Source organism: Mastigoproctus giganteus, chromosome 6 (genome assembly GCF_048544385.1).
Source record: "Mastigoproctus giganteus isolate SK-2022 chromosome 6, ASM4854438v1, whole genome shotgun sequence".
Taxonomy (NCBI): Eukaryota; Metazoa; Arthropoda; class Arachnida; order Uropygi; family Thelyphonidae; genus Mastigoproctus; species Mastigoproctus giganteus.
The window spans coordinates 125562977-125587156 of NC_143580.1; the positions used below are offsets into that span (position 1 = coordinate 125562977).

At 38.2% G+C, this 24180-nt stretch overlaps 1 protein-coding gene across 7 annotated transcripts in view; it reads left to right on the top strand.

The window, feature by feature from the left end:
* Positions 1-24180, top strand: part of Vps16B (Vacuolar protein sorting 16B) — a 456530-nt gene that overhangs the window by 284303 nt on the left and 148047 nt on the right. For all 7 annotated transcript variants that reach the window (XM_090375324.1, XM_090375325.1, XM_090375323.1 and 4 more), the window contains one exon: positions 18844-18978. In XM_090375324.1, the coding sequence (XP_090231450.1) occupies positions 18844-18978 (135 nt within the window). The remainder of the gene's footprint in view (positions 1-18843; positions 18979-24180) is intronic.

Here is a 24180-nt window from a genome sequence, read left to right on the forward strand (position 1 = left end):
TCCGGGAGAGCCTTCGCTCACCTCAAGCATCAATGAGCCGTGGTCATCCCACTCACCTTGCTGGCGGTTTGTGGGTTTCCCCTCCTCAGACCACTTTCAGTGGGTACTAATCACAGCTGACCATGAGCACCCCACCAGCCATGCCGTTTCAGATATGCTCTGACCCAGTCGTCTGGCAATTACAATTTGGCCTTTGTCAAATTCTCTTAAGTCCGCTGCCTTTCCCATCTGAAGAACAAGAGTAACACTGTTTAACAGAGCTCAGTATCAGGTGTTTTTTATACCATGTCCCAATCTTTGCACGTGCCGTAGTTCAGCTGCAGTTGCTTCGATTTGCATAACGACTCATTGGTCATAATGTTTTGGCTTATCAGTGTATAAGCTGGTCTGTAATTAAGTCACAAAGGAGGTTATAAAGGCAGAGGCAGATTACAAGAAATCTTTGGCAAAGAAAAACAAAGAAATGTTTACTTATGTAAACTCGAGAAGTAAGGTTATGAATCAGATTGGTCCAATTGATATTGGTGGTTCAACTGTTGGTGATCCTGCTCAGGTAGCTAACAAACTAAATGAATATTTTGCATCGACATTCACACACGAGGAGTTATTCAATGAGGGGGAATGCCAGAAGTTTATCAAATTCTATCAGGGAGCTAAGTGATTTTGTAATAACTGAGAGCAAAGTGGAGGAGAAATTGTTGAAGATAAACATGAGAAAGGCACCTGGGGTGGATGGGATCTATCCAGTTATTTTAAAGGAGGCAGCAAAGGAAGTAAGCAAACACTTAGCCATAATTATGAGAGCTTCTTTGGACTCAGGGGAAGTACCCATGGACTGGAGATGTGCAAATGTGACCCCAATGCACAAAGGAGGATCAAAGGGCGACAAGTAATTATTAGACCTGTTAGTTTAACTTCTGTTCCAGGAACATTAATGGAGGCACTGGTTAAAGAAGCACTGCAGGATCATCTAGACAACACTTCAGTTATAGCTCAGACACAGCATGGTTTTGTTAAGGGGAAGTCTTGCCTGACCAATTTGATTGGATACTATGATGCAGTCACAAAAGAACTGGATGCAGGAAATAGCTTTGATATTATATACTTGGATCTTAGAAAGGCTTTTGATACTGTTGCACATGGAAGACTGCTGCACAAATTGGAGCAGTGTGGCATTGGAGGCAAATTGCTTCTATGGATAAAGGGGTGGTTGAGGGAGAGAAGACAGAGAGTGGTAATCAATGGACACTGCTCATCGTGGACTAATGTTGTTAGTGGAGTCCCTCAGGGTTCAGTATTGGGTCCATTATTGTTTTCTGTATTTATAAATGATATTGATGATGGTATATCAAGCTTAATGTTCAAGTTTGCAGATGATATGAAGGTTGGCAGGATTGTCAAGGACACTACTGACACTATGCTACTGCAACAGGAATTGGAAAGGTTAAGCAGATGGGCTGAGAGGGGCCAAATGAAGTTTAACATTGACAAATGTAAAGTACTACATATGGGAAACAGTAACCCCAGAGCAAAGTATCAACTCTGTGGTACTACACTGAGAGTGGTAGAGAATGAAAGGGACCTGGGGGCGGTTGTGCAGGCAGATATGAAGGTTTCTGAGCAGTGCAGGTGGGCTGCAAGAGTAGCTCATGGTGTATTGTCGATGATATATAGGAATTTTTCTAGCAGGGATAAGGAGGTTATTATTCCCTTGTATAAGGCAATGGTCAGGCCACCCCTAGAGTACTGTTTACAGGTCTGGAGGCCTCATTTCAAGAAGGATGTAGAGATGCTGGAACGAGTACAGAGAAGGGCAACAAGATTAGTGAATGGAACAAAGGAGTGCTCTTACCAAGAAAGGCTTAAGTTTTGCAAATTTACAGTGTGTGGAGACTAGGCACCAGCGAGGTGATCTGATAGAGGTGTATAAAGCCTTGAATGGTTTGAGCATGCTCAATGCTGATGGGATTCTTCCTCTTGCTCAGAAGAATCACCTGAGAGGGCACAAATTCAAATTGAGGAAAGACAGATGTAGGATAGACGTGAGAAAATTTGCCTTTAGCCAGCGGGTGGTGGGTTGGTGGACTTCCATCCGTTCTCGTGGAAGTTGATAGCCCAAATAAGTTTAAGGCTCAGCTGGACAGGTATTTCGAACGAACAGAGGGGTGAAGTGGAAGTGGTTATTTTTTATTTATTATTATTATTATTTTTTTTTTTTGGCTGATGCTGCATAAGCTTGCTTTCTTGCATCAAATGCCTATGCTTAATACTAATGGTATGTAAAAAGGATAGGTGGAACAGGACCGGGGTATGCCTGCAATGGGCAAAGGTTGATGATGTTGTAGAGCAGATATCATCTTTTAAAGGCACAAAAGGTGATATTGTTGTACACATTGGCACTAATGATATTAAGACTAGGAGACCAGCGAAATTACTTAACAAGTACAGGTCACTGTTAAAAAAAAGCCGTGAATTAGGGTTGAATTTGAAAGTGTCTGCAATTCTGCCCAGACACAATAGGAGGGAGTATATGATGAGAGCCTTGTCAATCAATTCGGCCCTGGAAAGATTGTACAAGGCTCAAAGGGGTGAATTTTTTTTCAGCTTGGTTTGTACTTGTTAACAGGATAGACTGCTTCTACAGGGATTGGATACATTTAAATAGAAAGGGTGCAAGAATATTTGCTGATGCTATCGAGCAGTATTAGGTGGGAAAACTGCTAGCTTGGGGGATTCAAGGACTAATAGATTAACAGTAGCTGCTGGCAGAGGTGAAAGTGATTCTTGCCCTGCTTCTATTGGAATGAGCAGCAGCCTGGAAGACAAGATGTACGGTATTTCAGAGACTGCTGGGAGTCATTGTGGTACAAGTAAACACATGGGTTGTGTTAAGGTTTGAGTATGCTCAATGCTGATGGGATTCTTCCTCTTGCTCAGAATAATCACCTGAGAGGGCATAAATTCAAATTGAGGAAAGACAGATGTAGGATAGAGGTGTGGGAATTTGCCTTTAGCCAGCGGGTAGTTGGTTGGTGGAACAGACTTCCATCCCTTGTTGTGGAAGTTGATAGCCTAAATAAATTTAAGGCTCAGCTGGACAGGTATTTTGAACCAACGGAGGGGTGAAGTGGAAGTCTTTTTTTTTTTTTTTGCTGATGCTGCATAAGCTTGCTTTCTTGCATCATATACCTCTACTAATGGTAATGCTAAAGGTAGCTAGGAACAGGTGCATGTATACTTGGGAATACACCAATGCTAGGAGTTTGGTAAATAAATTTGATGAATTTGAGGTGTTGGTCAAAACATCAAAGGCAGATATTGTTGGGATATCAGAGACTTGGTGTCACGCAGATATAAGGAACGCAGAACTGGAATTTGGGGAGTAAAATGTGTACAGGAAGGGATAGGAAGGGGGGGGGGTTATGCTGTTAGTTAAGAAACACACAAAATCCAAGGAAGTGCAGCCAGTTGACATCGCCGGACAGTGCAGTGTCGAGTCATTTCGGTGTGACATAAACACTGGGAGATCAAAATTGAGAGTAGAAGTGTATTATAGGCCTAATGACTCTGATGAGTATAATAAGAAACTGTACAGGAAAATAGTGGGCCAGTAAATCAGAGAGTCTTATTATAATGGGGGATTTTAATTTCCCGGATATTGACTGGAATTTGTGAGTTGGTCACTCATACATTAGCACGCTTTTGTGGATTTATTGGATGATTGTTTTCTACATCAGCATGTTGGAGCTGATGTAGAAGATCAAGAGCTGATAATCAGCTCTTGATCTGATTATCAGAGCGATTCTTTGTGCATTAAGAATATGCAGATAACTGAACCACTAGGTGGCAGTGATCACAGTGTGCCGAAGTGAGATTTACTCAAAAAGTTAACTACCATCAGAGATAAAGGGAAAGGTTTTTGCTTTTGTAAAGGCGACGACTGTGGTGGTCTGAGACAGTATTTCAATTTTATACGGTGGGTCCAACCGACTATGGTACCAACAACCAATTCAAAATGGGAGGCATTCAAAGAATTAATCTTGTAAGCTACTAGACTTTACATACCAACTAAGAAATATTGTTCTAGGTTTAGGCCTAAATGGATGTCAGATGAACCTATGAGACGTGTCGCAGAGAAGAAAAATTTATGGGATACCTATAAATTAATGGGTGACATGGAAGCGTATGATAGATATAAGCTGGTCTGTAACCAAGTCACAAAAGAGATTAGGCAGATGAGAAATCTTAGTCAAAGGATGCAAAGAAAAATAGCAAAGAGTTTCCTTCTAGAGTTTACCTATGGAAACTCTAGAAGGAAAGGGATGAATCAGATTGGTCCACTGGATATTGATGGTTCAACTGTTAATGATTCTGAATAAAACAATATTCACTGACTGCTTTTTTTTTTTTTTTGAGCAGTCAGTGACTTGAACAATTTTAATGTTGGAAGCAACTATTGGTTACTGAGAACAAAAAAATCAAAAGTGATGTGCAAGACAGAATGAAAGAAATTGGTCAATTGAGCTAAAGTGAAGAAGATTGACACTAACAAACTATTGAAAAATCCTCAACTTTTAACCTAGACTAGTATGCATGCACTATCCCTTAAAGTAGTATTCACTATTGAAGCAGCGAGACCTAATTCCCTTGCAATATGCAATAAATGGCAAACTTTGTCCTGCTTCATACTTCTTAATCATTTTCATTTCTAAATCAATTTTGTTTCGTGTCCTGGCACTACCATCACGTGCACTTTTCGTTGGTCGCTTTCCCTTCATCATTGTAATAAGTAAATAGTAAGAGAAACTCAAGTAAAGGACATTATCAAAACTAAAGAACTAAAATGGTCTTGGGCAGGACACATAGGTTGAAGATATGGTGACAGATGGACTCAGAAAATAACAGAATGGTACCCAAGAGGAGCTATAATAAAACCTGGAAGACAACGGCGGAGATGGATAGATGAAATTCATGAGTTTGTGGGTAATAAATGGATGGCCATCATTGCACAAAACAGAAGGAACTGGAAAGTTGCTGGAGAGGCCTACATCCTGCAGTGGATTGAAAATAGCCGATGATGATGAATGAAGAGAAGTTTCTGAAAATTTGTTTTTATATGATTGAAGATTTCAGTAAATGGGAACACATTTCACCATAATAGCGTAAAAACCCACACAATTGCAGTTATCGGTATAATCACAAAAGAAATAACATCAGGTTTACTACCTGTTTATAATTAGATGCACTAGCTGAAAAGCCCAATAAACTGTAAAGTGCAAATTGTTTTTATTGTTTTTTTGTTGTGATCTCCAAAACATGCTTTAGAAAAATATCACAAAGGCATTCAAAATTCATTCATATAATGGAAACATATGATAACAATGGTAGTGTAATTTCCATTACAAATAGGACCTTTAGAGTTCCTTCTGTTTTGTGCAATGGCCATCAAAATAAATTAATATAGCAAAATTTTCAAATTCTAACGACTTGGAACCAATTGCAAAAAAAAAAAAAAAAAACCAATGCATTACTGGATTCACATTACGATATTTTGACAGTATCTCCATTTATTAATGGAGGACTGCTAGATTGGGGGGATACAAGGACTAATAGATTAACAGTAGCCACTGGCAGAGGTGAAAGTGATTCTTGCACTGCTTCTATTGGAATGAGCCGCAGCCTGGAAAATAAGATGCAGGATATTTCAGAGACTGCTGGGAATCATTGGGGTACAAGTAAACACATGGGTTGTGTTAGGGTAGCTAAGAAAAAGAACAGGTGCATGTATACTTGTGTGTACACCAATGCTAGGAGTTTAGTAAATAAATTTGATGAATTTGAGGTATTGCTCAAAACATCAAAGGCAGATATTGTGGGGATTTCAGAGACGTGGTGTCACACAGATATAAGAAATGCAGAACTGGAATTTGGGGAGTACAATGTCTACAGAAAGGATAGACAGGATAGGAAGGGAGGAGGGGTTATGCTATTAGTTAAAAAACACATAAAATCCAAGGAAGTGAAGCCAGTCGACATCGCTGGACAGTGCAGTGTCGAGTCAGTTTGGTGTGACATAAGCATTGGGAGATCAAAATTGAGAGTAGGAGTGTGCTATAGGCCTAATGACTCTGATGAGTATAATAAGAAACTGTTCGGAGAAATAGAGTGGGCCAGTAAATCAGAGAGTCTTATAATGGGGGATTTTAATTTCCCAGATATTGACTGGAATTTGGGGGCTGGTCACTCACACAGTAGCAAGGCTTTTGTGGATTTATTGGATGATTGTTTTCTACATCAGCATGTTCGGGAGGCAACTAGAGGGAGTAATACTCTTGATTTGATTATCAGTAGTGATTCTTCATGCATTAAGAATCTGCAGATAAATGAACCACTTGGTGGCAGTGATCACAGTGTGCTGAAGTGGGAGTTACTCAAAGAGGTAACTACCATTAGGGGTAAAGGGAAGGGGTATTGCTTTCGTAAAGGCGACTACAATGGACTGAGACAGTATTTAAATTCTATACAGTGGGATCAACTGATGATATTGCCAACAGCAAATTCAAAATGGGAAGCATTCAAAGAACTTATCGTGGAAGCTACTAGGCTTTACATACCAACTAAGAAATATTGTTCAAGGTTTAGGCCTAAATGGTTGTCAGATGAACTAATGAGGCATATGGCAGAGAAGAAAAATGCATGGGATACATACAAATTAACACGTGACACGGACGCCTATGATAGATACAAGTTGATCTGTAACCAAGTTACAAAGGAGGTTAGGCAGGCGAAGGCAGATTACGAGAGATCCTTGGCAAGGGATGCGAAGAAAAACAGCAAAGAGTTCTTTACTTATGTAAACTCTAGAAGGAAGGGGATGAATCAGATTGGTCCACTTGAGATCGATGGGTCAACTGTTGATGACCCTGCTCGGGTAGCTAACAAACTAAATGAATATTTTGCATCGACATTCACACATGAGGAGTTATTCAGCGAGGGGAATGCCAGAGGTGTATTCAACTCTAGCAGTAAGCTAGAGAATCTTGTAATAACTGAGAGCAAAGTGGAGGAGAAATTGTTGAAGATAAACACAAGAAAGGCACCTGGGGTGGATGGGATCTATCCAGTTATATTAAAGGAGGCAGCAAAGGAGGTAAGCAAACCCTTAGCCATAATTATGAGAGCTTCCTTGGACTCAGGGGAGGTGCCCATTGACTGGAGATGTGCAAATGTGACCCCAATTCACAAAGGGGGATCAAAGGCTGACACAAGTAATTATAGACCTGTGAGTTTAACTTCTGTTCCCGGAAATTTAATGGAGGCACTGGTGAAAGAAGCACTGCAGGATCATCTAGACAAGACTTCAGTTATAGCTAGGACACAGCATGGTTTTGTTAAGGGGAAGTCTTGCCTGACCAATTTGATTGGATACTATGATGCAGTCACAAAAGAACTGGATGCAGGGAATAACTTTGATATTATATACTTGGATCTTAGAAAGGCTTTTGATACTGTTGCACATGGAAGACTGCTGCACAAATTGGAGCAGTGTGGCATTGGAGGCAAGTTGCTGCTATGGATAAAGGGGTGGTTGAGGGGGAGAAGACAGAGAGTGGTAATCAATGGACACTGCTCATCGTGGACTAATGTTATTAGTGGAGTCCCTCAGGGTTCAGTATTGGGGCCTTTATTGTTTTCTGTATTTATAAATGATATTGATGATGGTATATCAGGCTTAATGTCCAAGTTTGCAGACGATACGAAGGTTGGCAGGGTTGTCAAGGACACTACTGACACTATGCTGCTGCAACAGGATTTGGAAAGGTTGAGCAGATGGGCTTCGAGGTGGCAAATGAAGTTTAACATTGACAAATGTAAAGTACTACATATGGGAAACAGCAACCCCAGAGCAACGTATCAACTCTGTGGTACTACACTGACAGTGGTAGAGAATGAAAGGGACCTGGGGGTGGTGGTGCAGGCAGATATGAAGTTCTCTGAGCAGTGCAGACGAGCTGCAAGAGTAGCTCATGGTGTATTGTCAATGATATATAGGAATTTTTCTAGCAGGGATAAGGAGGTGATTATTCCCTTGTATAAGGCAATGGTCAGGCCACACCTAGAGTACTGTATACAGGCCTGGAGGCCTCATTTCAGGAAGGATGTAGAGCTGCTGGAACGAGTACAGAGAAGGGCAACTAGATTGGTGAATGGGACAAAGGGGTTCTCTTACGAAGAAAGGCTTAAGTTTTGCAAATTACAGTGTCTGGAAACTAGGCACCAGCGGGGTGATCTGATAGAGGTGTACAAAGCCTTGAATGGTTTGAGCATGCTCAATGCTGATGGGATTCTTCCTCTAGCTCAGAAAAATCACCTGAGAGGGCATAAATTCAAATTGAGGAAAGACAGATGTAGGATAGATGTGCGGAAATTTGCCTTTAGCCAGCGGGTGGTTGGTGGGTGGAACAGACTTCCATCCCTTGTCGTGGAAGTTGATAGCCTAAATAAGTTTAAGGCTCAGCTGGACAGGTATTTCGAACGAACAGAGGGGTGAAGTGGAAGTGGTTATTTTTATTATTTATGTTACTTTTTTTTTTTTTTTTTTTTGGCTGATGCTGCATAAGCTTGCTTTCTTACATCAAATGCCTCTACTAATGCTAATGCTAATGCTAATTTCTACGGGATGCAAAATACATTTCCACGATATTTTTAAGTTTGCGCTGGCCGGCAAAAGCTTATGTAAAGTAGAAAATCTGCAAGTCGAGTATTACGTAAGTCGGGGAGTTCCTGTATATAATATAAGCAATTTATAATTATTGATAAAAAATAAAGAAAGAAAGTTAAAACGACAATAACTGTAACTAATATGTAAATAATATTTATGAGTCAATGCAGTTGCAAGCAATCATGCAATACACCACACCCATAATGTCTATAATATTAAGGATAATATAGAAAAAGAAATATAATAAAAAAAGCAATCTTAGGTAGTGTATACTTAACCCAAGCAAAGCTTTTGTATATATTTATAATTATTGATAAAAATTTTTTATCAATAATTATAAATATATACAAAAGCTTTGCTTGGGTTAAGTATACACTACCTAAGATTGCTTTTTCTATTATATTTCTTTTTCTATATTATCCTTAATATTATAATATAAGCAATACCTATACAATTACAAAAATAAACATATGATGCAAAATTAACTGCAAAAATAATATTTTATACGATGAATTATAGATACAAAAGTTAATATTTTTAAAAACATTGCATAAATACTTAAACAAGTTGTACAAAGTATATTGCAGTATTACTTTTCTAAAAATGCATCACAAAACCAGATTTCAGTATCAGGAGAGTACAATGCAACTGCCGAAGCTACCCTAGCTATTCCACCGAACAGTAGTAAACCTTTATTGCACAGAAAGTCATCCATTACAGTGTGGGTAGTGGAGAATGTTTTCTGCTTCAAATGGATGGAAAGTACTTGTCAAAATTCCATCTGGAAATGATATCAAGTGGTATGAAGACAGTAACAATAGGTGTTTTATTCTGAAAAGTCTCTTGTGGTAAAATCAAGCAGGAAGTTTTCCTTTACGTTACCGAAAATTGGGCCTGGCTGTAGGGGTATTTAGGTGGGGCACTTGCCACAGGTGTCACCTAAAATAGGTGCCACGCCATTAATAAAATGTTTTACATTTAACATTCAATATCAAATTTCTACTTTCTCTCTCTCCCTCCCAAATACAAAATATCTTTTCTTATTTATTGTATTGTTAGGTTTTCACTATCCACAATTATACCACAGCAATTAGGTAGTCAGCGCTTTTTTTTTTTTTTTGGGACGGTACGGTTTATGGGCACTTTTATTAACAGTGATGTGTGACATTTTGATGCAGTACATTTCAAAATTTGTAATATTCAGTATATTTTTTTCACATGTTTACCAGATCTAGAATTCAGAAACTAGGACAAAATAGGAAAAGGCTAGGACAGTTTTAGTTTTAAAAATGAGGACATTTTAAAAATTATATTTATTACTAAACAATTACAATACATATTTATCATTGCTGCCAATCATTTTCAGTAAGTTTTTTTCATTTTCAGTAAGTTAAAAGTAAGTAATTATAAAATATTTTACAATCCATTTTTAAATTATAAGTAACCAAGAAAATACTATTCACAGTGTTATATTTGTTTCCATTTTATTTCTAATGTTGTTCCATTTATTGCTAATTAATGAAAATACACGCTCTACGTTCCCGTTATGGGAAAAAATAGAAAATGTATATTGAGCAATTTTTAGAAGCTCGGGAACTCTTGCATTGATTAAAATATTCACCCCACTTTCTATAGGCTGATAAGTTTTCCCAATTATCATCTTTCTTTTTCTCAGAAACAAATTCCACAAAATTCATAAATTGGTCAAATAATCTACTATCATCAATTTTCAAATAGACAAATGATAATGATACAGTCCACCTGTGTAATTTTGTAATAATACTACTTAATGCAACCAGCGCATTGTTTTTATTTATTCTGTTGTATTGACTAAAGGGTGCAATGTACAGAATATTTAATGAAAATTCATTTTATGATCAGATGATTTTTTAAATTACAATAAAACTAGGATGCAAGTAAAAACCCGCAAGAATGCTCTTTAAATTAGGACATGTCCTCGGAAACGCGGATGTCTGGCAACCCTATTTAAGTAAATTTGCATTTTTTACTATTGTTATTTGCATCTATTGTTATAAGATACTTGCTATATAAAACTTTGCAACCATTTTTAGAATTTTAACTTAATAAATCGGACTTCTGTTTAACAAACTCCTTTATAGCTAATTTTTCTATTTAGTGGATTATTTTGAATTCCCAATGGTAATTACATTTAAAATAGTTTCTGTTGAGTGAACAAAATTTTCATGTAATGAATAGATTAGGAGAGACTTAAGGGTTTGCACTTCTAGCCTTCAGGCAATTAGTGCTGCGGCTGCTGCTAAGCACGAATTAAGACAGCTAAAGTGATTGCCATTTTACAACTTTATAGTACTCATAAAACTTATCTGGCCACTTATCACACATACCGAGAAGTCGCTCTGGTGAACAGTGAGCAGATTTCCAAAATGATTTTCTTTTACCCCAACAAATAATCTCTGTTGTTTTGAAGAAGTGTATCATCTACACTTAAATTTTCCCTATCTGTTTACATGGTCACAGTACCTGAATATCCAAATGATCTGACATTCTGGACAGTTTCAAGAAAGAAAGAAAAAAAAAAATTCAGATTTAAGAACTAGTTTAAAGAACTAGTCACAATATTGATGACGAGAGAAGGAAAATGAGGACAATGAAGGTATTAAAACTGATAAACATGAAATGTTGGCACCTTTTGAAACTTTGTTGAGGCCTGCAATGTGAAGAAAATGTTCCTGAAAATACAAAGTTATAAAATTGTAGCAGGGTGCTTAATGATTTTGTAATAACTGAGAGCAAAGTGGAGGAGAAATTGTTGAAGTTAAACATAAGAAAGGCACCTGGGGTGGGTGGGATCTATCCAGTTATATTAAGGGAGGCGGCAAAGGAACTAAGCAAACCCTTAGCCTTAATTATGAGAGCATCCTTGGACTCAGGGCAGGTCTCCATGGGCTGGAGATGTGCAAATGTATCCCCAATTCACAAAGGGGGATCGAAGGGTGACATGAGTAATTACATACCAGTTAGTTTAACTTCTGTTCTGGGTAAAATAATGGAGGCACTGGTTAAAGATGCATTGCAGGATCATCTAGACAAGACTGCAATAATAATTCAGGCACAGCATGGGTTTGCTAAGGGAAAGTCTTGTCTAACAAGTTTGATTGGATACTGTGACTATACCTTTGTAACCACATATACTATGTTGTTACAAAGGAACTGGATGCAAAAAATAATTTTGATATCATATACTTAGATTTCAGGAAAGCTTTAGACGCTGTTGCACATGGAAGACTACTGTACAAATTGGAGCAGAATGGTATTAAGGGTAAGTTGCTACAATGAATAGAAGGGTGGTTGAGTGGGAGAAGACAGAGGGTAGTAATCAATGGACGCTGCTCTTCGTGGACTAATTATTAGTGGAGTTCCACAGTATTTGGCATTGGGCCCACTGTTGTTTTGTATATTTATCAATGATATTGATGAAGGTATATCAGGTATAGTGTCGAAGTTTGCAGATGATACAAAGGTTCGCAGGGTTATTAATGACAGTAATGGCAGTGTGCTACTGCAACAGGATCTAGAAAATTTGGGCAGATGGGCTGAGAAGTGGCAACTGAAGTTTAACATTGACTGCATATGGGTAGAAATAACCCCAGTGGAACATACCAACTGTGTGGAACTACACATAGGGTGCTAGAAAATGAAAAAGACCTGGGGTGCAGTCAGATATGAAGTTTTCTGAGCAATGCAGAGAGGCTGCAAGAGCAGGTCATGAGGTTTTGTCAGTGATATATAGGAATTTTGTTAGCAGGGAAAAGGAGGTGATTATCCGTTTGTATAAGGCAATGGTCAGGCCACGCCTTGAGTACTGCATGCAGGTCTGGAGGCCTCCTTTTTGGGAAGGATGTAGATTTGCTTGAGCATGTACAGAGAAGGGCAACAAGATTAGTGAGAGGAACAAAGGGGTGCTCTTACCAAGAAAATCTTAAGTTATGCAAATTGCAGCAGCTTGAGACTAGGCACCTGCGAGGTGATCTGATTGAGATGTATAAGGCCTTGAATGGGTTGAGCATGCTGAAGTCTGATGGGATTCTTCCACTTACTCAGTTTACGAATGTAACAGGGCATAAATTTAAATTGTGGAAAGACAATTATAGAATAGATGTGTGGGAATTTGCCTTTAGCCAGCAATTAACCATACACTGGCTAAAGGCAAATTCCCACACATCTATTCCCACACATATAAAGTATTAAAACTTCTAAACATGAAATGTTGGTAGCTTTTGAAACTTGCTTGAGGCCTGCAATGTGAAGAAAATGTTCCTGAAAATACAAAGTATGTTAAAACAAATGTGAATATTTTTTTAACGATCGAAGTACACTAAAATCGAGTGCACAACAAAAGATAACCAAATATTTTTCAAAATAATTCTTTATATTGCGCGCATGATGTACATATGAAAACAAAATCATATCTTAATATGTTATGAATTAATAAATTGTTTTGAAAAGTTAGAAAATTTATTTCTTCCCACTTGTTTCTGATTTAGTATCATTTGTTTATATTTAGTTTATATTTCTTTATAATGAAATTATACCATTTTCTAAGGGCTCGTACTGGTTCTCTACTAGTTTTTCTGTGACGTTTCGTACAATGTAAAAGCTTGTTTAATAACTTTGTATTTGTGTATTTTCAACTTAGACGCAACAGTTTTATACTGCCCTTGCGATAGTGGTAATGATATTGCAAGTGAATTAGTATTTAAATTAAAAAAAAAAACTGTCTTAAACTGTAAAGTAAAAAATGAAAAGAATTACTAGTTTCTTTTAATCTTCCACAGTTAAGAAATCGAAAACAAGTGAGAATGTGAGTGAAGACTTAATGACAGACTGTGTCAAAGGCTGTTTTTGTTCCTGATGGTATCCGTGTCCAAAACTGACATAAATGCCTGACCAAGGTTACTGCTGGACTGTTGATCAAAAAAAAAAAAAAAAAAACTAGAATTATCAAAATAAGACTTGACTGTGCATTATATAAAAATTGGAACTATTGGAGTGGAAAATATGATTGGGCATGAAGATTTCTGAGGATTTCTAAACAATGAAGTTACTGATTTTGGTGAAAGCAGACAGCAACAGCTACTGTCTTTAAGAAAAAAAAAAGTTTACGCCCCTGGTAGAGAAAACACGCATGGAGTCCAGGAAAGGCGAGTCACATGACTGATCACATCCCATGCCCTCATCCGCACAAAGGATCCTGGGAGAGTGCCGTCTCCCCTCCAGCTGTAATTAAAACCAGCTTTCTTTTACAGAGCTGGTTGTTAAAAATTTACCAGCACACCCCTGCCTATGCTAAACCTCCTCCCTGGTTCATGCTAGATCTACACGTCTCATTCCTCTTGACAATATGGTTTCCAAAAATCCAAGCTTGCCAGCCTCGGCAAAGACCCCCTCTGTACATGTGGGGGGATGGAGGATTGGGAGCATATCCTCTGTTCCTGTGCCAACTATGAAGACTTTAGAGCTAAGCTCATTACCACTGTCCATGTCATTCCTGGGTCAGAATATGAATTCATCCATAAATATGTATGCTATAACACCCTGTCTTGCTTTGCCCATGATGCCTTCGCCCATCACAACAACCTTCCAAGGATTTCAGCCAGTGTGGCTAACGGTATTACACAGGGATAGAGTCCTTGGCTGTCTTCCCAGGCTCTGCCTTTAGTTGCTTGCCCTAACTTTGCTGGACTTAGCTTTTATTTATTTTTTTTTTTAAGGACCGCCATGGGACCTGCCAGAGTACCATTGCCTCCCTCAGTTGCCTGACTTACCTCCACATTGCCCATCATTTTGGGCCAGAAGAATACCACATCCTTACATCACATTGACACAAACCACACTTTACGTACATTCTGGCCTCTACAGAATTCTGTACTCTTCACAGAGAAACAAATGCGGAGTTGTGGGTAACCACCAGTGCCGCCTGGTGTTTACTAACCACCAGGTCAAACAACAGTGTCACTATATACAGTAGAAACCCTCTTAACTGACCTCCACTTAGCCAACTTGCTTGATTAACTGATGCTTCTGCCATTTATCTTTAAAACATACTGTCTGATGCCTGGGCCATATGGCTGTTCTGAGTTCAGTATGCTGACATCTGGTTGGCTAGTTTAGTACATAGCATCCATTTGTTGGGTTGTGTGTATTTCCCCAAAGGACAAGTTGTGTGTTTGTTTCAACTGTGTTTGCACCAGTAAAATTATTTATTGATGCATGATATTTGGTTTATTTGAATAGTATTAATAGCGGCAAGTGATGCAAAACGCAGACTTATACAGCATCGGTCAAAAAAAAAAAACACACTACCTAACTCATCTGTCAATTCCCTGTAATGATTTGTCTGATGCTTCCTTAAATTTATTCAAACTACTCACTTCTACAATACCAGATTGAAGCTTGTTCCAACAGCCAGTTACTTCCTGATTAAGAGCAACTTTCTGCACAACTATCCTGCAGCCATCCTTTTTTAATTTATGTCCCCTAATGTGTGTGTGTGTGTTGTCTGAGAAAGAGTAAGAATGCCACAGCATATTTTTATATGGAATCTCTATCTTCTTTTTTTTATCTTTATAACTTCAATCAAAGAGGTAGGATCCGCCCTTTTCTTTATATGCATTTAACAATTTCTGAACTCCCTCTTTGTATGCAGGAGACATTGGGTTACCCAGAAAGTTTACACAAAGCGCCATTTGAAAGCCTGCCACACTTTTAGCTCTAATAATTAAAACATCTTTCAAAAGTTTCATCCTGCAGAAGCTTTCTGATTTGAAGCCACACAAAAGAATTCCCCCTTATGCTTTCATGACAGTGATCTTTGGAAATTTCTCACTTAAATAATGAAATCCACTCATTCGTTTTATCCATCACCACAAAACTCTTCATTAGGCCAAGTTTAATGTGGAGAGGTGGAAGGAAAATCTTTATTGGATAGACTGACAGAATGAGTTCGTAGGTACCTAAAAAAAAAAAAAAAAAAAAAAAAAGCTTGTTCCGTAGCTCATAGGTGCCTGAAAAAAAGGCAATATGAACTCATTCCTGGCTCTTATGCGTCTTAAGTCAGTCATGTTTGACATAATGGTCTTGGTAGAACAGGTGTTCCCTAGGTATTTTAAACAACATTTTGTGAACCCCCTTGCATGCCCATTAACAAGTGCACAGTACAATCAGATGTAACATGTACTTGTGTAATGAGACACTTTAATGTTCTTAACCAAGTGTATATGCTGTAGTCTTGCAGTGAGAAGTTTGGCTTTATTTTTGGAGTAGGTTATATCTCTAATGAGGTCATTCAACTCAATAGCATTAGTAGAGGAATGTGATGCAAGAAAACAAGCTTATAGAGCATCAGCCAAAAAAAAAAAAAAAAGCCTTCCCATTTCATCAATCCATTCATTCCAAATGTTTGTCTAATTCTGCCTTGAATTTATTTAAGCTCTCAACTTCCACAACAACAGATGGAAGTTTGGCCAGCAATCAACTTGCTGGCTAAAGGCAAAATTTTGGATAAACCCAACAAAAGAAACATTGGAGCACTAGCCCTGATGTCACTTTGTCCTGTGTGTACTCAGGATCAGCAGAAGATCTCAGATCTCCACCAGTTGCACCTTAATGGCATTCAGTTTCATCTAAACAATCTAGCCATACTGTGTCAGTACCAGAATTGCATGCTGTCGCCATGTGGGGGTTGATATTCATGTCACCCCACATGGTGACAAATAATATTATCACCAAATTCAGGTTCAGATAAACAGTCTCTTGCTTATTATTCGCTGAAAATACAGTTACATTTGCATTGCAGAAGTAACAATCACCATCATGCATAAGTAAGACAAACAGCATTGACTTTTTTAAATTCTGTTCAACCAGTCATATAATCCATTTGAACAAGTAGTAAAAGAACATGGTGCAAATGCATTATTCTGGTCATCGAGGGGACAGCCAAAGTATATCCATTGTGATTGTATGCTACTGTGATATAGTTAGGAAAGAGCTGCACACATAACAGAATATATATATTTTTTTGAGTGATTCACTGGTGAATTTAACTGAAACAATTTATAATCAAATAATTAAATTATGAAATAATAAAAATATATACATGAAAACAATTACATAAAACATAATTACAATGAAAACAATTACATAATATAAATGTATAAAAATAATATTAAATAAATAATAATTATATTCATGTAGGATGGCTGAATAGATATGTGAATGATACAATCAGTCTCCTTACAAAAACTAGAGATGTTAAGGGAAAACAGATTTAGAATCGGCATCGAAGGATCTTACCTAGTCCGTGTTTTTTTTTTTTTTTTTTTTTTTTTTAATTATAGATGGAGTGTATTTTAAGTCAGTTACTTCCTGACTGGATGCAAATTTCTACACATCTGTTCTGCAACCATCTTTTTATTTTCCATTTAAATTTATTTATGCTCCCTGGTGTATAATATCTGAGAAAGAGTGAAGGTGCCATCACCATTTAGTTTACTTAACCCTTTAAAGCCTCATACACTTCAACAACCACACAAGTGCCTAGTTTCCAGAGATTGAAATTTACAGAAATCTTTCTTGGTAAGAAATCCTTTCATGCTCTCAACTAATTTTGTTATTCTTCCCTAGACCCTTTCCAATAGTGCTGTACCATGTCAGTGCTGTACCATGATTATTATTCCATGATTAATGGAATAATAATCCATGATTAATGTGGTATTTTACATTTATTTTTTCCCCCCGTTATAACTCTTAACCCTGAACTCAATTAGCAATCCAAAATAATATAAACTGATAAGCCAAAATCTAAGTATATGGAAACTAAAATATGAAATATCTTGTGAACTGAGAGTGCTAAATAAAAATGGGCTGGACATTCAAAATCAGCATTAGAATATACACTTCCACCATATTTCTGTTGAAAAAATTATTTGTTGTTTTGTGTTAATTAGCAATCAGCTGAACTGGAGCAAAGTTGAATTTCTGCTGGGCCATCCATTCCTAAATTGTAAATTAATTTTATTGCATGGGAAGACTGTATGGAACTCTGTTATTGGCTTTCATCTTCTTGAAAGGATAGTTTGTTTGTATGTATGTATGTTTGCTTTCAGTATTTGCAGAAATTCTCCCAACATTGTTGTCTTTCATCTAATATGGGCAGTTTGATTCTCTGTTAATAATCTACAGCTGAACTGAGCATGGAAACTCGCCCAACTGTTTCATTCAACCAACATGGTCTTTAAAACTATTCCAACCCAACCATCGGGCAATATGTCTCTCTCTCTCTCTGATTCAATACTAATTTGATATGCAGTAGCACTATGGTAGTTTCATCATTGTTTTGCTGCATATTGAATTAGTAGTATTCCCCATGTTCGTGACTTTAATTTGCCTTTCACTTTGCACATTAATTGCCCTTTTTTTTTTTTATCAGCACAAGTTTTTGAACACAATATCATCATGGTATTTTTTCCATTGTATATTTGATCAAGTAAAACATTTTCTAATAAATAAATATATTGGCAACTATGCTATAACTTTTTATTTTATGAGTCTGTCAGATCCTCGTGCCAACAATAAATTTGTGAAATTTAAAAATTTGGAAAAACTAACAGATTGGCTTTTGAAAACAAACTTTTATCAAAATCTCTGTTTTGAAACAAAACACCTTTGGCCATAAATATTATATTATGAGGATGGCTCCCTATAGATTGGAGATATGCAAATGTCTCTCTCTCTCTCTCTCTCTCTCTCTCTCTCTGTTATTCATCAAAGGGAGAGATCAGGGAGTGAAGTAATTACTGTCCTAGTAATTACTTCTGAAAGTAATTACTAGGACAGTATTTTTCCAAGAACAGAAGTCAGTTACTTCTGTTCTTGGAAAAATAATGGAGTCAGTGGTTAAAATATTGCATAATCATATTGAATAATATAGGTATACAGAAATTATAGCCTGAATTTCTTAAAGCGAAGATATTAAAATTTTTGTTGTGTGTGCATGTACACACTTTTGATTCCTTATGCTTTGTATTGTAAATTTTTGTTTTCTCTTTTATTTTTAATAAAGTATCTTTTTTATTTAATAGGCAGAAGATGCAAGACAAGAGAAAGAAGGAACAAATGTTTTTTTCCAAAAGATTCCTCGTTCTGCTTCACTTTTGAATATGCCTGTTATCACAACTCTTTACTACTGTTGTTTATATCATTATAATCTTTCAGAAGTATGTGTTTTCAGAAGAATTTTTCTTAGTAAAGAAACATTCTAGAAATTACACTAAAAATAGCACTGATTCTCTGTATACTTTTGCATGTGATTTTTATATGTACATAGTGTTAGGGAAAAGGTGCCTCTGGTGGTTTCCCACATCTGTGCCATATAAACTTTGTGGAGACAAACAGTATCACTGTGAAAGCCAGAAAGTGTTGTGTTGTAAATGAAGTATTGTGTTGAGTTCTGTTGGATGTCCTGGCTTTTGGCCACAGGGCCCCTTCAGGGACCCTATATTGCCTGCACACACCACTAGGAGGTAGCCAGGCTGCCCATAATTCTCTGACTAGTCTCCTCCAGTTGCCTGAGCTTCCTGAAAAAAGACCAAGTAAAAAAAAAAAAAAAAAAAAAAAATAGCATACAGGGAGTACAGGATGTACTGGAGAGAGTAAAGGAAAGGAGGTATAGATAGAGCGAAGGAAGATGTAAGGGAAGGCATCTTCCACAGGTTGGGTGGGATTTCACTCACCTAAGCGGAAAGTGGAAGAAGAGGGCTCTTTAGAGGGTGGAAAGCCAGTCACATATCAAGAGAGACACAGATGAAACAATTCAAGTGATCTGAGTGTCAAGCCAGTAAGTAGAAGTGGTCACAATCTAGGCCAGGGATTCCCAAACTTTTTGGTCAGAGACCCCCTAAGTAAAAACAATGTGCCCCCCAAGAACAGTAAGCTTCAAGTTAATATATTTTATAAACAATTTTTTTTGAAAATGTATCCAATTATGATTTGCAATGCATATTAAAATAATTTTAATAATAAACTATTAAAACAAAATGAATAATCCACTCCCAAATACTGCAGAACGAAAATATCCACTGACATTAGAAATAGCACTGAAGTTTGACAACAGCAATGCCGATAAAACGAAAACTGAGCACGACCACTAGAACGAAAATCTGCTTGGACACTAAATAAAACTATTTATGTTTTCAAGGGCACACAGTGATTGTCACCTCATGTCGTGTCACTCAAAGAAGGGAGAACCCCCCCTCTCCGGTGCCATTTGATCGTAAACACACTGTTCATTGTTTGTTTGTTTGTTGTTTGGTTTTTAGGAGCATTAGCAACTGAGGCTATATTGATCCGGGGATATGCGGTGGTCATTCCCTGACCTTTCCGCATCCTCCGTATTTGGTGGTCATGGGCTTGAACTCCGGTCTAATCAAGAAGCGTGTGCTACGCACTGCTGCTCCTGCCCACCTGGCTATGGAGGCACCCTGTTCAGTGTAAACTGCGAAGTCAGTCGTAAGAGACACATTACCACCACGCTACATTATATGTGTGTTTTTCTCTTTGGGGAAAGATGAAGCGAAATGAATTGCCACACTTCATCCTCTTCTTCAGATTTTGAAGGAGATTTAGAAAATAATTTTCTTATAGCCGAGAACAGAGATGGATTAAGGATGAAATAGGCCCCCAGCCATATTTAATTTTGGGGCCCCTTTAATATATACCTTTAATTTTTTATCATTACTTCAGAAAATATTCACACTGAAAATGAGGCTCCTCTTTGGGTGAGACCCCGGCCCTGGCTGAGAAAACAAAAGGGAGTAAGCAATGGATACACAACATAAACTGGAAGAGAACAGAAAAGGGCAAATTTCATCATTTACTGCAGGACTTAGAAAAAGATAAATTGTTTTAAGATGTTCTTGTGGATTAATAAAATAGAATTTGATTTCCAGTATGATCTAATTAAGGATGACATACAAGGGCAAAATACGCAATTTCAAAATTCAGTCAGTGGTTTGGAAAAATTAGTTGTATGTTTAAGGAAAGTTGAAATACTGTAAGTTTAATTTGGAATAAGGATTTATTCGCTTACAATACAAAACAAATTTTTAAAAATTAAATTTAATAACAGAAACAACTTCACAACCCTAAAAATCGAACTTGTTAGAAATTGTTATGAGTTGTACAAACTGAAATGATCGACTTGGTCCTCTAAATTTGTAAATTGTAATACTGCTGGTCTGTTTTCCTCCTTTGGCCATCTTTGAGTGCCTGTGTGACTGGACATGTTTCTATTATCATTTCCTCTATTTTCTTGTGCTTGCATGAGCACAGATAGGACATACACACCTGACTCATCTTCATCAACTTACAGGAGAGGAACCTCCTCAATGTCCACACTGTTCCTCACATTTAACAGTCAAACACATTCTCATTGACTGCCCTCACTATCATCAGGACAGAACATCCATCCTCCTTTCCCTAACAAATCTTCGAAAACCAAAGGCATTAAAACATATTATTGGTGATGATGCAAACATCAGAAAAAAATTGTAATCTATTATAAATTTTAAAAGATCTCTCTAATAAAAAAATTCCTATGAATAGGTGCACTATAGCCTCAGCAGCTCGTGCGCCATTAAACCCCCCATAACACACACAGTCTATTTTCTTCTTCTGTCGGCGTGACAGAAAACTCACGGCGTAAGAAATTTTCTGCTCGAACAGAAAACTGCAAATCATGAGCATGTGCATCGACCTTGAAGACCAAGGCACGTTATCTTGCGACTACAGCCGTTAACAACAGTTTGTCTCCAACCAATAATCAAAATGGGAAATATAGCTCGCTCTCTCTCTCTCTCTCTCTCTCTCTCTCTCTCTCTCTCTCTCTCTCTCTCTCTCTCTCTCTCCCCCCATACATTTGATGTCTACCTTAAGCCACTTTGCTGACTGCCTGAGTTAACGACTTATTTCATTAACAACTTGTTCCTATATTAATTCTAGATTTCTAGAATTACCTTTGTGAGAAAATAGTTTCTTTAAAAACCCCTAAAATAATCTTACAGACCCCCAGTAGCTTTGTTAGGAACTAAAGACCCCCCCCCCCCAAACTTGCCCAAATACCCCTGGGGGCACTACCAACCACTTTGGGAATCCCTGTTCTAGGTGAAGATGTTCACAGTCGGGTTGAGACAGCCAAATCTGGATGAATCTGAGGTGGAGATGTTCAGTATATGAGAAAAGAGTGTCGATCAGTGTGCATTGGTTCCAAGCTGCTGTACCAGTGATATTCTGGTGAGGAGATCATGGGCGAAGGCAGAGAAAGCGTCGTACTGGTCTACTTCATTGATCAGAAGATGTTCATTTCCTCAAGGCAAGGCTCTATCTTTGTTATGAGCAACGTTCGTAGGTCCTCATAGAGTGGGCAAACATAAAATAGATGATCCCAGTCTTAGTTTTCACCACAAAGACAGCGAGGATGATCCACGATGTTCATAGAAGCAAGTTTGTGGTATATAAACCTGGGCTGTACCATGCTGGAGCTTTAGGGTAGATCTAGGCCATTTGAGGTGAAAATTTTCTAGTGATCGAGCCTTTGGGAGTGGTATTCCATTTGTTTTGCTAGGTGTTAAGAAGGTGGACTGCAAGGCACTTTTTTTCTCCTTTTATGGTGTTTGCAGGGTTGTAGTGAAATCCAGGATGGTGGTAGGGAGTCTCTTTGAGAACTGGTAGTGCACACGCCTTTGCGAATTACCTGCAGGTCCAGAGGGAAAACTCCCGCCAGGACTTGGAGTGCTGGGTTGCTTACCGTGCAGCAGGCACGGGTGATAGTGAGAAGAATATTACACTGAATGGAGGTGAACTTCCTTTGGTTATGAACAATGAGTGCATGATAATACCAGATACCTGCTAGGTTATAGTGGGAATAAATACAGCTTTGTATATCATCAGCAGTGAGTGGCGATTGAGGCCCCAGTCAGACCTGCTGATCTTTGCTACTATTGCAGTGTAGTTCCTGAGTTTGCAATGAAGGTAGTCTAGGTGTGAGTAAAATGTGAGCTTGGAGTCAAGAATTACCCTAAGGTACTTCATCTCAGTTGCCAGTTTGATGGTTCTACCAGCAGTTTTAATCTGTGGGTTCCTCTGAGTAGAAGTGAAATAGTTTTCTCAGGGGGTTTATGGAGGATGGCCCATTCTTGTAGTTTTGTTTGGGCTTCATTGGCTGTTGTTTCCATGGAAGCCCTGGAGTTTCCAGTGACTGTCAGAATCAGGTCGTCTGCGAAGGCTTGGGTGGAAACATGGCCCAGGTCTTGGTTCAGAAACTCATCCATGACCACATTCCATAGAAACAGGCCAAGGACAGATCCCTGGGGGCAGCCTCTGGAGACTTGTCGATAGGCATTTCTGACTGTAACACTTCTGTTGTGCAGATAGTCCTGTATGCGGCTGTAAAGATTCGCTGGAATGCTAGCTTCTCTGAGTCTTGTAGTATACTTGGCCACCAGAGCAAGTCAAAGGCCCTGGCAAAATCCACTGATATTACTAAGAAGTATTTGGTGACTGAATTTTTGTTGACTTGGCGCATTATGGCCTTAGCTGCCAATGCGCCATAAAAAACTAAACCAAACCAAACTGAATTTTTGACGGAGTCCATGAGCTGTTGAAGGGCATCTGCCGAACAGCCTGCCTGAAAGCTGAACTGGTTTGGGGACTGGAGGTTTACACTATCATAGTGTTTTTCCAATCTGGATAAGAGAAGAAGTTCAAATATTTTGCTTAAAATGGGAAGGAGTGCTATGGGTCTGTTATGACCTTGGCTTACTTGGGTTCTTCAAAATGAGACGTAGATTGGCCTCTTTCCAGTCATCTGTGAAAAGTCCAACTTCCAGGCAATGGTTGTGCAGGCTGAGGAGGAGATTTAATTGCGTTTCTGTGAGCTTCTTAATTACTTCTGCTTCAATGAAGTCTAACCCTGGACTTTTTTTGTTTAGCCAATGGCAAGTTTTAATTCATCTAAGTCAGTGGTGGCCAACCTTTTACATGCCATGTGCCAATTTTTTCACATAAGAGTTCAGATGTGCCATACAACTCAAGCACCTTTTCTACCTTCTTACGTTCATGGTTGGGGTTGGAAAATAGGGATGGGGTAGGATCTGCTTCGCTTAGGGGAGGAAAAAAGAATAACTCAAACACGCAACTAAATTAAATAATGTACGCCAGTTCAAAAGACACATGTTTATTGGAGCACCAATCTACAATAGTGAGAGATGATCTCTTGGATGAGAGGGCGACCGCTGTCGTGGAACCTGCTGATGGTGCTACAGCTGCCGGAGAGTCTCATTTGGTGAAGATAGCTCAGTACCACAGTTGTTGGATGTGATGAGAGAGAGAGCTCTGAGCGAGATGGAGCACCGAGAGCGAGA